Source organism: Chionomys nivalis, chromosome 23, assembly GCF_950005125.1.
Source record: "Chionomys nivalis chromosome 23, mChiNiv1.1, whole genome shotgun sequence".
Taxonomy (NCBI): Eukaryota; Metazoa; Chordata; class Mammalia; order Rodentia; family Cricetidae; genus Chionomys; species Chionomys nivalis.
In genome coordinates, this window is record NC_080108.1 from 43,192,991 (window position 1) to 43,206,376 (window position 13,386).

Sequence of the window (13,386 nt, forward strand, 5' to 3'; positions counted from 1 at the left end):
TAGGAGCACAGAGGCAGGAACTGATTCATAGCCCATGGAGAAGTGTTACTTACTGGCTTGTTTCCCATGGCTTGCTCAACCTGGTCTATTATTCCATCCAGGACCAACTGTCCAGGTTTGGTACTGCCCATAGTCAGCTGGGCACTCTTGGCATTAATCATCAATGAAAAAATGTACTACAGGTTTGGCCATAGGCCAATATGACTAAGGTATTTCCCCTTCCCAAATGTTCTACCTTATGTCATCTTGACAAAACACTAGCCAACTACGAGAGGAGAGAGAGAGAGAGAGAGAGAGAGAGAGAGAGAGAGAGAGAGAGAGAGAGAGAGAGATTATCTGTGGCCATGTTAATGTATTTGAAAAAGTGTGTAAATATTTGAGTGCCTAAGTGTGTCTTTAGAACACTCTATTAACCTCCCTCAGCTCATTCAATCTCACCCTCTGGTATCTTCTGGAGTCCAGGCCATGTGTGCTTAGGGCAGAATCGTATGGAAATGGCCAGGTAGAGTGACTCCTGGGAAAGTCCAATGAACCTTCCTTGCCCTTACTTCTATGAAGGATTAGAGCCATCTGCGGGCTGAGGAAATACACTCTTACAGTCACAGCTGATCTCATAGAGATAACAGCTCTTATGCTAGCATAGTGCTGCACAACATCGGGATCCACCTCCTGTTAGTAGGATTAGGGGCTTTGAGCAATAGGAGCTGGATCCTGGAGCCACCACCTCCACCCATGCAAGCCCATCAGCCCCATGAGAAACTGAAGAGACAGGACCTACAGGTACATCATGGCCATAGTTCTGCAAAAATCCTGAGGAAATGTTATGGAATTCTGCAAGCAAGCATCTGGATGTTCTGCCCTGGGAAGCAGGTGCTGGACCAGATAGATGCACATGCATCCTGTAATGTCTGTTCCTGGAGCCAAACTCATTCCCCACGACCTGCCCTGGCTCTTCACAGTCACCAGCAGCTTCCTGCACTATGATCCTCATTTGTGACAGATGCCACATTCAACATGGAAAGCCATGTCTGCAGCCTGGAGGGCCAGAACTGCAAATTCACCCCAGGGTTTAGTCCTGAGGTCTGGACCCTGGTGACTGGCCAGAGGTTCACATTGTAGGTGGTGAGAAGCAAGGAGGACAAGCAGAGCCAGGATATCTGTGCCCAGTGCAGGGAAGAAAGAAGACAGGCTGAGTACTGAATAGATGCTCTAAACTCTCAGCAATGGACAATGTTTTCTAAGAATGGAGACTCTTCATCCCATATATCTATTTTTACTGAAAATAATTTTTATACCCTATAATCCAGTCCTGGTTTCTCCTCTCTCATCTTCTCCCTGATCCTCTCCATTTACCTACCTATTCAATCCAAGCCCCCCCCCCCACACACACACAAAGAGTCATATTGGAAAAAAAAATCTAACCAAATTAAACAAAACAAACCAACAATAAAAATAAAGCATAAAAACATGCACAAAGAGACACACACAAAACCCATGAAAACACATACATAGAAACATATATAAGCAAAGGACCTGCAAGGCTAAAAATGCCCAAACAAAGCATTATGGGAGAAATCATCTCCCAGAGTGCCTCTGCACAAATCCAAAATGCCCCTCCTGGTTCTCTACCTTCTGCACGCGCATTCCTGGACTACATCCTCAGGTCCACTCTGCACGGGTGGCAGTGACGCTTGTCTCATGGTGGCGGGTCAGACATTTACCATTCTCATCACACAAGCCAAGCTGACTTGCTGAGTTCATCTCTGATCATTGTGTGTGTCCACCCATCTGCAAAAATAGGTGCCACTATCAGCCAGCCACACTAACTGGGAATGGCAACATTACACTGTGTCATTATGCCACGCCCCCTGCCTACTGGGAAAAAACCGCCAGGGAAATGCACATGTTTAATACAAAACCCCATTAAGTATGGAACCAAGAGCAGTTGGCCACAATGGCATGTGCGTGCAATGATGAGGTCAGCTCCCCTTTAGGCCTAAATTTATGCATCCCAGGGCCAAGGAATGTGTCTGCGCATGAAAGCAAAAGTTGTTTAGTGACCCTCGGCAGAAGAGATAATTACATGCAATCCTGAAACCCCTCACCCAACAGGCATTTACTAAAACCCAGTATGCCAGGCACGGTTCTCTGAGTGCCGCTTTCACCACACTATCCCTACGCCTATCACACTGCTCTGTGCACACTAAGCGCTCAGTACCAGCCAATTGATCAACTATAAACCGTCCTTCTGGACCCCGCCCTTATGGTGGAGCTGTCTGTGTGGGACCTGCAGGGACCCTGCATGGAAACAGCTGAACAGTAGGAGGCGCTGTGCAGCTTGGGCCCATTGCTCACCTTTTTTCAAGCTGCAGGAACTGTGGCAGTCTGTGAGGTTGGACTCTGTCTGGACCGCCACAGGACTGGAGTCAGAGACACTGCAGAAGCGGGTCCTTTAGACACATTAGAAAAATTATCCATTATGATCAAGTAGGCTTCATACCAGAGATGCAGGGCTGGTTTAACATACGCAAATCTATCAATGTAATCCATCATATAAATAAACTGAAAGAAAAAAACCATATGATCGTTTCATTAGACGCTGAAAAAGCATTTGACAAAATTCAACATCCCTTTATGATAAAAGTCTTGGAGAGATTAGGGATACAAGGGTCATACCTAAATTTAATTCAAGCTATATACAGCAAGCCGACAGCTAATATCAAATTAAATGGAGAGAAAATTAAAGCCATCCCACTAAAATCAGGAACACGCCAAGGCTGTCCACTCTCTCCATACCTCTTCAATATAGTTCTCGAAGTTTTAGCAATAGCAATAAGACAACATAAGGGGATAAAGGGGATTCAAATTGGAAAGGAAGAAGTTAAACTGGCATTATTTGCAGATGATATGATAGTGTACATGAGCGACCCCAAAAACTCCTCCAAAGAACTCCTACAGCTGATAAACGCCTTTAGTAATGTGGCAGGATACAAGATCAACTCCAAAAAATCAGTCGCCCTCTTATACACAAAGGATATGGAAGCAGAGAGGGAAATAAGGGAATCATCACCTTTCACGATAGCCACAAAAAGCATAAAATATCTTGGGGTAACTCTAACCAAGGAAGTGAAAGATCTATTTGACAAGAACTTTAAGGCATTGAAGAAAGAAATTGAAGAGGATACCAGAAAATGGAAGGATCTCCCTTGCTCCTGAATTGGGAGGATCAACATAGTAAAAATGGCAATTCTACCAAGGGCAATTTATAGATTCAATGCAATCCCCATCAAGGTCCCATTAAAATTCTTCAGAGATCTTGAGAGGACAATAATCAACTTTATATGGAAAAACAAAACACCCAGGATAGCCAAAACAATCTTATACAATAAAGGAACTTCTGGAGGCATTACCATCCCTGACTTCAAATCCTATTACAGAGCTACAGTAATGAAAACAGCGTGGTACTGGCATAAAAACAGAGAAGTCGACCAATGGAATCGTATAGAAGACCCGGATTTTAACCCACAAACATATGAACAACTAATTTTCGATAAAGGAGCTAAAAGTATACAATGGAAGAAAGAAAGCATCTTCAACAAATGGTGCTGGCACAATTGGATGTCAACCTGTAGAAGAATGAAAATAGACCCATATCTATCACCATGCACAAAACTCAAGTCCAAATGGATCAAAGACCTCAATATCAATCTCAACACACTGAACCTGATAGAAGAGAAAATGGGAAGTACCCTACAACATATGGGCACTGGAGATCGCTTCCTATGTATAACCCCAGCAGCACAGACATTAAGGGCAACATTGAATAAATGGGACCTCCTGAAACTGAGAAGCTTCTGTAAAGCAAAGGACACTGTCATTAAGACAAAAAGGCAGCCTACTGACTGGGAGAAGATCTTCACCAACCCCGCTACAGACAAAGGTCTGATCTCCAAAATATATAAAGAACTCAAGAAACTAGACTTTAAAAGGATAATTAATCCAATTAAAAAATGGGGCACTGAACTGAACAGAGAATTCTCATTAGAAGAAGTTAAAATGGCCAAAAGATACTTAAGGTCATGCTCAACCTCCTTAGCGATCAGAGAAATGCAAATCAAAACAACTTTGAGATATCATCTTACACCTGTCAGAATGGCTAAAATCAAAAACACCAAGGATAGCCTTTGCTGGAGAGGTTGTGGAGAAAGGGGTACCCTCATCCATTGTTGGTGGGACTGCAAACTTGTGCAACCACTTTGGAAATCAGTGTGGCGGTTTCTCAGAAAAATTGGGATTAACCTACCCCTGGACACAGCAATACCACTCTTGGGAATATACCCAAGAGATGCCCTATCATATGACAAAAGCATTTGTCCAACTATGTTCATAGCAGCATTATTTGTAATAGCCAGAACCTGGAAGCAACCTAGATGCCCTTCAATAGAAGAATGGATGAAGAAAGTATGGAATATATATACATTAGAGTACTACTCTGCGGTAAAAAACAATGACTTCTCGAATTTTGCATGCAAATGGATGGAAATAGAAAATACGATCCTGAGTGAGGTAACCCAGACCCAAAAAGAAGAACATGGGATGTACTCACTCATAATTGGTTTCTAGCCATGGATAGGGGCCACTGAGTCTATAATTTGTGATCCTAAAGAAGCTAAACAAGAGGGTAAACCCAAGGAAAAAGATATAGATATCCTCCCAGCTATGGGAAATAGACAAGATTGATGGGCAAAAAATTGGAATCTTGGGGGTGGGGTGGGATGGGGATGAGGGGTGATGGGGAGAGAAAAGTGTGAAGGAGAGGATGAGGGGAACTGGGGGAATCGGGGTGATTGGGGTTAAAGGAAGGTTGAATTGGGGAGCAGGGAAACTCATACCTTAGTTAAGGGAGCCACCTAAGGGTTGGCAAGAGACTTGAACCTGGAATGGCTACCAGATGCCCAGGGCAATGTCCCCAGTTAGTTCATTGGGGCACCTGAGGATAGGGAACCTGAAATGAACCTATCCTATAATCATACTGATGAATATCTTGCATATCGCCATAGAACCTTCATCTAGCGATGGATGGAGATAGAGACAGAGACCCACACTGGAGCACCGGACTGAGCTCCCAAGGTTATAATGAGGCGCAGAAGGAGAGAGAACATGAACAAGGAAGTCAGGACCATGAGGGGTGCACCCAACCACTGAGACAGGGGGGACGATCTATTGGGAGCTCACCAAGGCCAGCTGGACTGCTACTGAAAAAAACATGGGATAAAACCGGACTCTCGGAATGTGGCGGACAATGAGAGCTGACGAGAGGCCAAGGAGAATGGCACAGGAACTTTCATCTGGCGATGGATCGAGAGAGAGACAGAGACCCAATTTGGAGCAACCGTCTGAGCTCTTAAGGTCCAAATGAGGAGCAGAAGGAGGGAGAACATGAGCAAGGAAATCAGGACCACGAGGCGTGCACCCACCCACTGTGACAATGGAACTGATCTATTGGGAGCTCTCCAAGGCCAGCTGGACTGGGACTGAGTAAGCATGGGTTGAAACTGGACTCTCTGAACAAGGCGGACAATGAAGGCTGATGAGAAGCCAAGGACAATGGCACTAGGTTTCGATCCTAATACATGAACTGGCTTTGTGGGAGCGTAGCCTGTTTGGATGCTCACCTTCCTGGACCTAGATAGAAGTGGGAGGACCTTGGTCTTCCTGTAGAGCAGGGAATTTGGACTGCTCTTCAGTATCGAGAGGTAGGGGGAGTGGACTAGGGGGAGGAGAAGTGGAGTGGGGATAGGGGGAGGGGAGCGGGGGGAGGGGGCAATATGTGGGAGGAGGGGGAGGGAAATGGGAAACGGGGAGCAGTTGGAAATTTTAATTAAAAAAGAATAAAAAAAAACAGGAACAAAAAAAAAGAAGGAAAAAAAGATGAGAACTGGGGAGATGCTCAGTGGTTAAGAGCACACAATCAGGACCTGCATTCTCAGCACCCACCTCAGGGGTCCACAACCCCCTGAAATTCCTGTTAGGGCCCAAAGAAATTCAGGACAAATGGCTGAGGTGCCTAGTAACGTATCAAAGTAGGTGCTGGCCTCAGGCTCTCCAGACAGGCTCCTCCAGGCAGTTCCAGAGTCCTGGCTCCTCTCAGCACTTCTCACCTGTGCCCCGAGCTTTGTTCCCTTCCCCAGCTTCTCCAGCTCATCCTTCTCATGTGCTCTCATGGCCCCTCCAACTCTTTGCTCATACTCTCAGTCTCTCCCCTACCCCACTGTGCTCTCTGTCCACTTGTGGCCTGGTCTATTCTACCGCCATGCTCTGTCCAGACCCTTCCAGGTGCCTCTGGCTGTTCTTTCCCTCATATCTACAAGAAACCTTCTCCTTACCCACACCTAGGAGCGGCCATGTCCTCATTTTCATTCCGCTCCAGATCTGAGACAATCTTCTGGCCCCAGACACCCATTTACATATGTGCACACACGGAGACACCAAAAATAAAACTTAATTTAAAAGGAAAATAAACCTTGGGTCAGCAAGAAGGTCCAGTGAGTAGAAAGGCACTTGCGGCCAAGCCTGATGACCTGAGCTCAATCCCAAGACCCATGTTGTGGAGAGACCTGTCTCCATATGAGTGCCTCGGCACATATACGGACACACAGGGGCGGGGGCACGACACGACATGACTGACTCATAAATAAATAAATAAGCGTAATAAGATTTAAAAAAATAAAATTGAGGCTGGGGAGAGGACTCAGCAGCTAAGAGCACTAGCTACTCTTACAGACCTGGGTTTGATTCCCCGCACCCATGCAACAGTTTACAGCTGTTTGCAACTCCAGTTCCAGGGGATCTGACGCCCTCTTCTGTCCTCCAAAGAGCATAGAACAGACATGGTGTACAGACATACATGTAGACACACTCACACATACAAAACAAATACAAGTAACCTTAATTATCAGATTACACAAACACCAGTTGGTCAGATATAAACTGGGGCCTGGCAGTATGTCGACTGACTCTGCAGCGGTGCCAGCTTCTCCTCTCCTCTCCTGCCAGCGCCCAGGGCAAAGGCACCCCAGCCCCATCTCCTCCAGATGATTGCCACCGGCTCCTATCTGCACCATCTGCCAACACTGACTTCCCAGCAGTTCCTACCCACCCAGCAGGCAGAAAGTCCATCTCTGTAATGCCCTTGCTGACCCCATGGTCTCCGTGGGCAAGGCTGTCCCTGTACCTCAGGAACGTGGTCAAAGGCTTCCCATCACCAGCCTCTGGCCTCACTGGTTCAGCCCCTTCCACCCAGTTCCCTCCCCTCTGAACATGCTGCCTTCCTGCCTGGACCCCGGCACCTTCTTCCCTTGGTTCTCCTAAGGCCTCAGAGCTACCACCCCCACCCCAATCTACCCAATGTCTTCTCAGAGCGCTCCAATCTCTTTCTGGCACAATTCAAAATTGAAGCATCTCTCTTTGGGAGCTGGGCGCTGACAACCTATCCCTACCACTCGGGCTCAGCTCCCTGTCACATGTGCAGCCCGGCACAGGGCCACACCAAAAGCAGCCGCACAGGAGCATTCACGGAGCTTGCAGCTGAAACCTAGCATGGATGCTCCAACACAAAAGCAGAGGGGAGAGCAACAGGACTTGAACCCAAGAATTATTTTCTAAGGGTAACTGACTTTCTTCAAAGTTGAAGGGTTGCAATGCTTCCTTGGTGACTAGGCTCCTAGCTTTGGTGTCAGCAACCACCTTGTCCTTGTCCCTAACACTTCCTTTCTTAGTTCCTGTGACCTCAGCTATTCAGGCTCCCCAGCCCCTGCAATGCTGGTGGTATTCCACCTCCAGCTGACCAGCCTAGGAGGGCCAATCATCAGGATGCAGGAGAGTGTGCCACCTAGTGGCCATGTGGCACCAAACCTGAACCCTCATCACCTGTCTCAGCAACACCTCTCTAGGCTGCAAACCCCTAAATATCTTTCCATTCCATCCTTGACATGCATGTAATCAGTGACTACATGGTTAACTCTACCAACAACCGGAAACATCTCCAAGAACACCTCCACACCCACCACCATCAGAAAAGCCAACAAAGCCCTCTGGGATCAGACAAGGAAAGTGCTCACTTCAGAGAGATTTTTCTAAGACAGACAGACAGAGGTAGAAATATGATTATTTATTGTGTTTGTATACATGTGGAGGTCAAGGACAACTTATACAAGCCTATTCCCTTCTTCTACCACGTGGCTCCCAGGGATCAGATTCAAGTTGTTAGGTGTGGCAGGAGGCACATTCGCCTTCACCTTTTTTTTCCACTTTAACAAACCCATTTTAACTTAAAAGCAAAAGAAATCAATCCTTAGTGTCCAACACGCAAGTGTCTTCAGTTATTAAGACTCAGCTCTCATCTTTCCAAAAGAAAGCCAGCAGACTCTCGAGAGCTACTGGAACTGAGGGAATCCTGGGCAGAAATACAGTCAGGTCAAGGCTCATTTTCTTCTCCACCACTGCTAAGAGAGGAGCTGGGAGGCTCCCAAGACTGCACACAGCCGTGGTTGGCTAGTTTATGTCACTTCACACACGCTGGAAGCATTTGGGAAGAGGGAATCCCAACTGAGAAAATGGTCCCACCAGATGGGCCTGTAGGCAAGCCTGTGGTTCATTTTCTGGACTGATAACTGATGTGGGAGAGCCCGGCTCACCGAGGACGGTGCCACTCTTGGGCAGGTGGTCTGCATATATAAAAAAGGAGGCTGAGAAAGCCAGATGTCAGCCATCCATGGCCTCTGCTTCAGTTCCTGCCTCCAGATCCCTACCTGACTTCACTCAGTGATGGACTGTGATATGGAAGTGTTAGCCAGATAAACCCTTCCCTCCTCAAGTTGCTTTTAGTCATGGTCAGTAGTCACCCTGACCAGACAGAACACTTACCCAGTAGCAATGAGGTCTGCCAGCTGCGGAGTGTTGGGTACAATTTTGATGGTGACCATCTCAAAGTAGAGATGCTCCTTCTGAGCATGGATGGTGTACGTCCCTGTCGTTATGTTCTCTAGGCGGAAGGAGCCGTCAGCTTTTGTTCTGACTGTGAAACCAAAGTGCGTGAATCAAAGAGAAGCCCAAGCTTGTGTCCCATGGAGATTCTGTCCCTTGTGTCTCTATTGTTCCAGGATTCAAGCGGAGCCTTTGAGCACACTCAGGACCACCATGATAGCCCACCTCTAACCTGTTGTTCAGGGTGACTAACCTTTAATCTGGTTGTTCAGGGTGACCACAGCCTCTGGAATACCTTCTCCTTCAGGTCCGTTCAAGACCCGCCCAGTGACAGAGAAGCCCATGACATGGAACACGGGCTGCAAAGTGAAGAATAGGTGTTCACATGCCCAAGTCACCAAGACCCCATCCTGGCCAGCACCACGGCTCCACGTGTTGGCCCTTGCAGCTCTAGTTCCAGCCAGGCCCCTCTCCCTCACAGCATCTATCCTCTCAGATGGTGAACGGTCACCAGAGTGGAATAAAAACAGCCGCCAGGCTCGCTCCCCAAGCCAGGTTGCTGCCTCTGGCTTGTGGGTTTCCCCAGCATTGCCCTCTCCTGCTCCCTCTGCAGCCCCATCCACATGTCCCCACTTTGGTGAATCTCACCTGTCTCCAGCCTCTCAAATACAAGCCACCTTGTCCCAGAGCATCTCCTGGGACACAGCCTGTCCCCCAGAATCTCCTGGGACCCCAACCCCTCCCCCAGAATCTCCTGAAACTCCTGCCTATCTGTCCCCTGGTGTCCCCTGGGACCCTAACTTGTCCCCTAGCATCTCCTGGGACCCCAGCATCTCCCTAGACCACCAACCTGTCACCCCCAACATTACTTGTGACCCACAGCCCTTCCCTTCACCCATAGCATGTCCCTTCAGCATCACCTGAAACCCCAACCTACTCCACCAATATTATGTAAGATCAGTGACCTACCCTCCCCTTTCAAAGTCCAAGAGCCCACAGCTAAGATCCCAGGCCAGGTTCCTTCAGTCCATACTTCATCTGCAAAGTCTCTCAACACACAGCCCCATGCCTTGTCGGTGTGTGCCCTGTTTGGTCCAAGCACCAAGACTGGGCTCTCCTGGGTAGCACTGAGCTCCAAGCCCCCACCTTTGATTTCTCAGGTGAGCTATCTGGGTGAGATATCACCAACCCAATTTTCTATCTTCAAACTCCTCAGCATCTAAAAGGCCCGACTGATTCCCTACATCTCATCTCCCTCTGGTTAGGCTCAGTGGAGCCCGTCCTGCCTCAGCCCCATGCTACGAAGTATGCATTATTTGAGAGAGAGCTGCAAAGAGGCAAAACTTTAGCCTGGCACATCAAAACGCCCTTGGACTGCAAGCACCAGGTATAACTGCAGGGCACGGTGGCACTAGGCACTCAGGCGGCACCTGCCTGTGATCTCAGTACTCAACTGGCTAATCAGGAGGATCATAATGGTTCTGTCTCAAACCAAAAACAGGAAGAGTGTGCAGAGGGGAGAGGAGGAGTAAGAAAATGGCTTCCATTTGATTCAGGGATAATCTTCTGAAGGTAAGATCTGAGCTGGCTATTTATCCACTTATCAACTCACAAGTCCAACAGATGTTTTCAACGCTTACTACGTGCCAGGTGCTTGAAGCACACAGATGAAATGGGGAAGCTTCCCTGGCCTGATGGAACATTTTAGGCCCTCACTTGAAACTCTACACACTGCGGGTTAAAGCCTGCATCTGACCACTGTCTGGTACTTTGCCCAAGGACCTGTCACACCCTTCCTGCAAGGCCAATGCTGGCAATAAGGCTCCGTGTTCATCCTCCTGGCCTCCTGGACTTAGGTGTCCTAATGCAACCTTAGACGGTGGGGCCAGCTCCCTTGACTGCTATTTTAGAGGGCTGCTTCTCAGTGCATTATAAAACAATCCGAGAATAACTTTTCACTAGCACAACTGCCAAGTACCCCCTTAGGGCGCTTCCTCTGTGTTGCAAGCTGCCAGCAGGGACCACTTCCATGTCTGTAAGCAAAGACACAGAAGAACAATGAAAACACACCATGTCTTCTGAACATCTCACCATCCCCTCTGAGGGCCATGCTCTCCTGAGCTCACATGGTTACTGCCCAGGCCAGCTTTCCTCATCACCTCTCCTCAGCAATACCCAAGTCCCAGCAGCATTAGAGAGAAGTGGCCAACCAAGGTCTACACCATCAACTCTCCAAGCTCCGTCCTCCCCTCCACTACAGGTCCCCTGACCTCCTCAGGGGCACTCCTGCCTTGAGAACAAGGTCAGTGACCTCTCTCACAGACAACTGTGACGAAGCCATCGGCCAATAAGCGGACTTCTAGAGACTCCAGATGAGCTAAGACCACGGCCAGTTGAGACGGGACTGCAAAGGCTACAGCCAGAGCCATACCAGGCTCCATCTGAACAAGGCACCTGCCAATCAGAAGCTAATTTTGCCACAAGGAACTTACTACAGGCAGTAATTGCACTCTCCCACGTCTATGAAACGCCATCCGGACAGGGCTTGAGAATTACTTTGTTACAATAAAGCTGAAGAGGCCACTGTTTTCTGGCACTGTTAATTTAGCCTTTCTACTCCCCAGGTCCCAACATGCGCTCTGAGCACTGCTTAAGACAGTTCATGGCAAAGGAGCTTAAGACACCTCCTGGTCAGGTCTGCAACAAACTACAGCTGGGGCATCCTTCATTTGAACATCAGAAATCCAAGATCCAGAACTTTTTGAGTACCAATACGATACCACAAAAGTAGAAAATTCTATACCACTGAATTGTGTAGTGTAGTAATTATTTAAAATTCTGGATGGGAACTTCAGCCTGCATGCTTAAGACACGCACAGACGAAATGAAGTCCATGTTCACATGTCCCTGAAGGCACGTGTGCTGCAGTCTCGGTTCCCAGTACAGGGTTAGAGGGGTTTGCCTAACCAACAGAGCAGCCGTTGATGGATTCGGGACAGGATGAACCATTGGAGGTGGTGGGGAACACAGAGGGACAGGCCTCAGAGAAGAAGTTGTCACTATAGGAGTGTCACTAGGTAGGGGGTGGGGCCTCGGTGCAGGAAGTGTGTCACTGGGGCAGGGGGCCCAGAAACATGAAAGCTAAATGCCCATGGTCTGAAACCATGAGTCAGATAGAGCCTCCCTCCTGTCAGCTGTGATTATTAGCACTGAGAAACAAAACATTGTATGTATGAAAAACATTCCAAATTCTGGAAAACCGAGGCCCTTCTGGTTCCAAGAACCTGGCTGAAGGACACTCAGTCTAAGCTGGGCCAGGAAGAAGAACAGCTAGGTGCTACTCTAGACCAAGACCAGGCACTGATCAGGGACAGCCGATCAATGGCGACTTTGACGTTGGATAACACACTAGAAGCTATTAGCTGCAGTTACCACGTTGGTTGGGTTTGCAGGCTGAAGTAGCAATGCTCTAAACGTTTGCATAAGTATCAGCTCCGATTACTCTGGTGTTAATCCAGCACATCTGCTCACAGCTACAGCCGTGCTCCCCCACTGCACAGCGCAGTAAACAGCTCTTTACGTTTCATTCCGCCAGGTTAACTAAGCAGCCACCAGATCCAACTACAAAATGGTTTCCATGTAAATGATAAAACGCTGTCTCTGAACCCTAACTGTGTTAGTCTGTGGTCAGCACACGCTCATTAGCACCACCTGGCCAATCTGAAACAATCACACTTGTCTTCCCAGGAACCTCTCTTTACCTTCATCCGTAAATTAGAAAAGCAAAGCAGTGGGGTAAAGTGGCTGTCCCAAGCCAAAGGCAAATGGAGGAGCCCATTCAAACCCAGGCTGGGGCACAGCCTTTACAGACAGTGGCTGGTAATTAATCACCCACCTGCACAGTGGGTCAGATGACTCCCACTTCAGGGAATGTGGGTTCCAAAAGCATGAACTTGCTTAAGAGCCAAATCAGGGTCTGAGCCCACCCACCCCCTCAACCCAAGCAACCACACTAGACTCCAGGACGCCACTCACTTTCCGCCAGGCTGTGTGCCTGTGAACTGGATCTTTGCATCAGTGCCTGTGCTTCTCAGGGACACCTGAACTCCTGCAGGCCCCCGGGGCTGCCCTTTGCTGAGGACCTGTGAGAAGGAGGACATCAGGACCCAATGGGCAGCTCAGCCAGCCAAGGAGTCAAGGCCCCTGTTTCATGCTCCTGCGCACAAAGTGGCACCTAAAACATTTTTCTTTGTGTCAAGGGCCTCTCTGAGGAGGATGTAGTCAGGACTGGTGAAGAGGGGACAAGGACAGTAAAATGCTGCATCACTGAATGTAAGACAGCATGTGTACCACTGTGGGGCTGCAGGCTGCTCAGTGGTTGCTTAACAGTGAGCACTGCTC

General features: G+C 48.3%; 1 protein-coding gene across 1 annotated transcript in view; it reads right to left on the minus strand.

Moving 5' to 3' along the window:
* Positions 1-13,386, minus strand: part of LOC130865093 (E3 ubiquitin-protein ligase HERC2-like) — a 136,155-nt gene that overhangs the window by 7,760 nt on the left and 115,009 nt on the right. The window contains 5 exon segments of the mRNA XM_057755970.1: positions 1,630-1,788; positions 2,356-2,562; positions 8,926-9,076; positions 9,239-9,344; positions 13,021-13,127. Of these exon segments, the coding sequence (XP_057611953.1) occupies positions 9,299-9,344; positions 13,021-13,127 (153 nt within the window). The 3' untranslated portion in view covers positions 1,630-1,788; positions 2,356-2,562; positions 8,926-9,076; positions 9,239-9,298.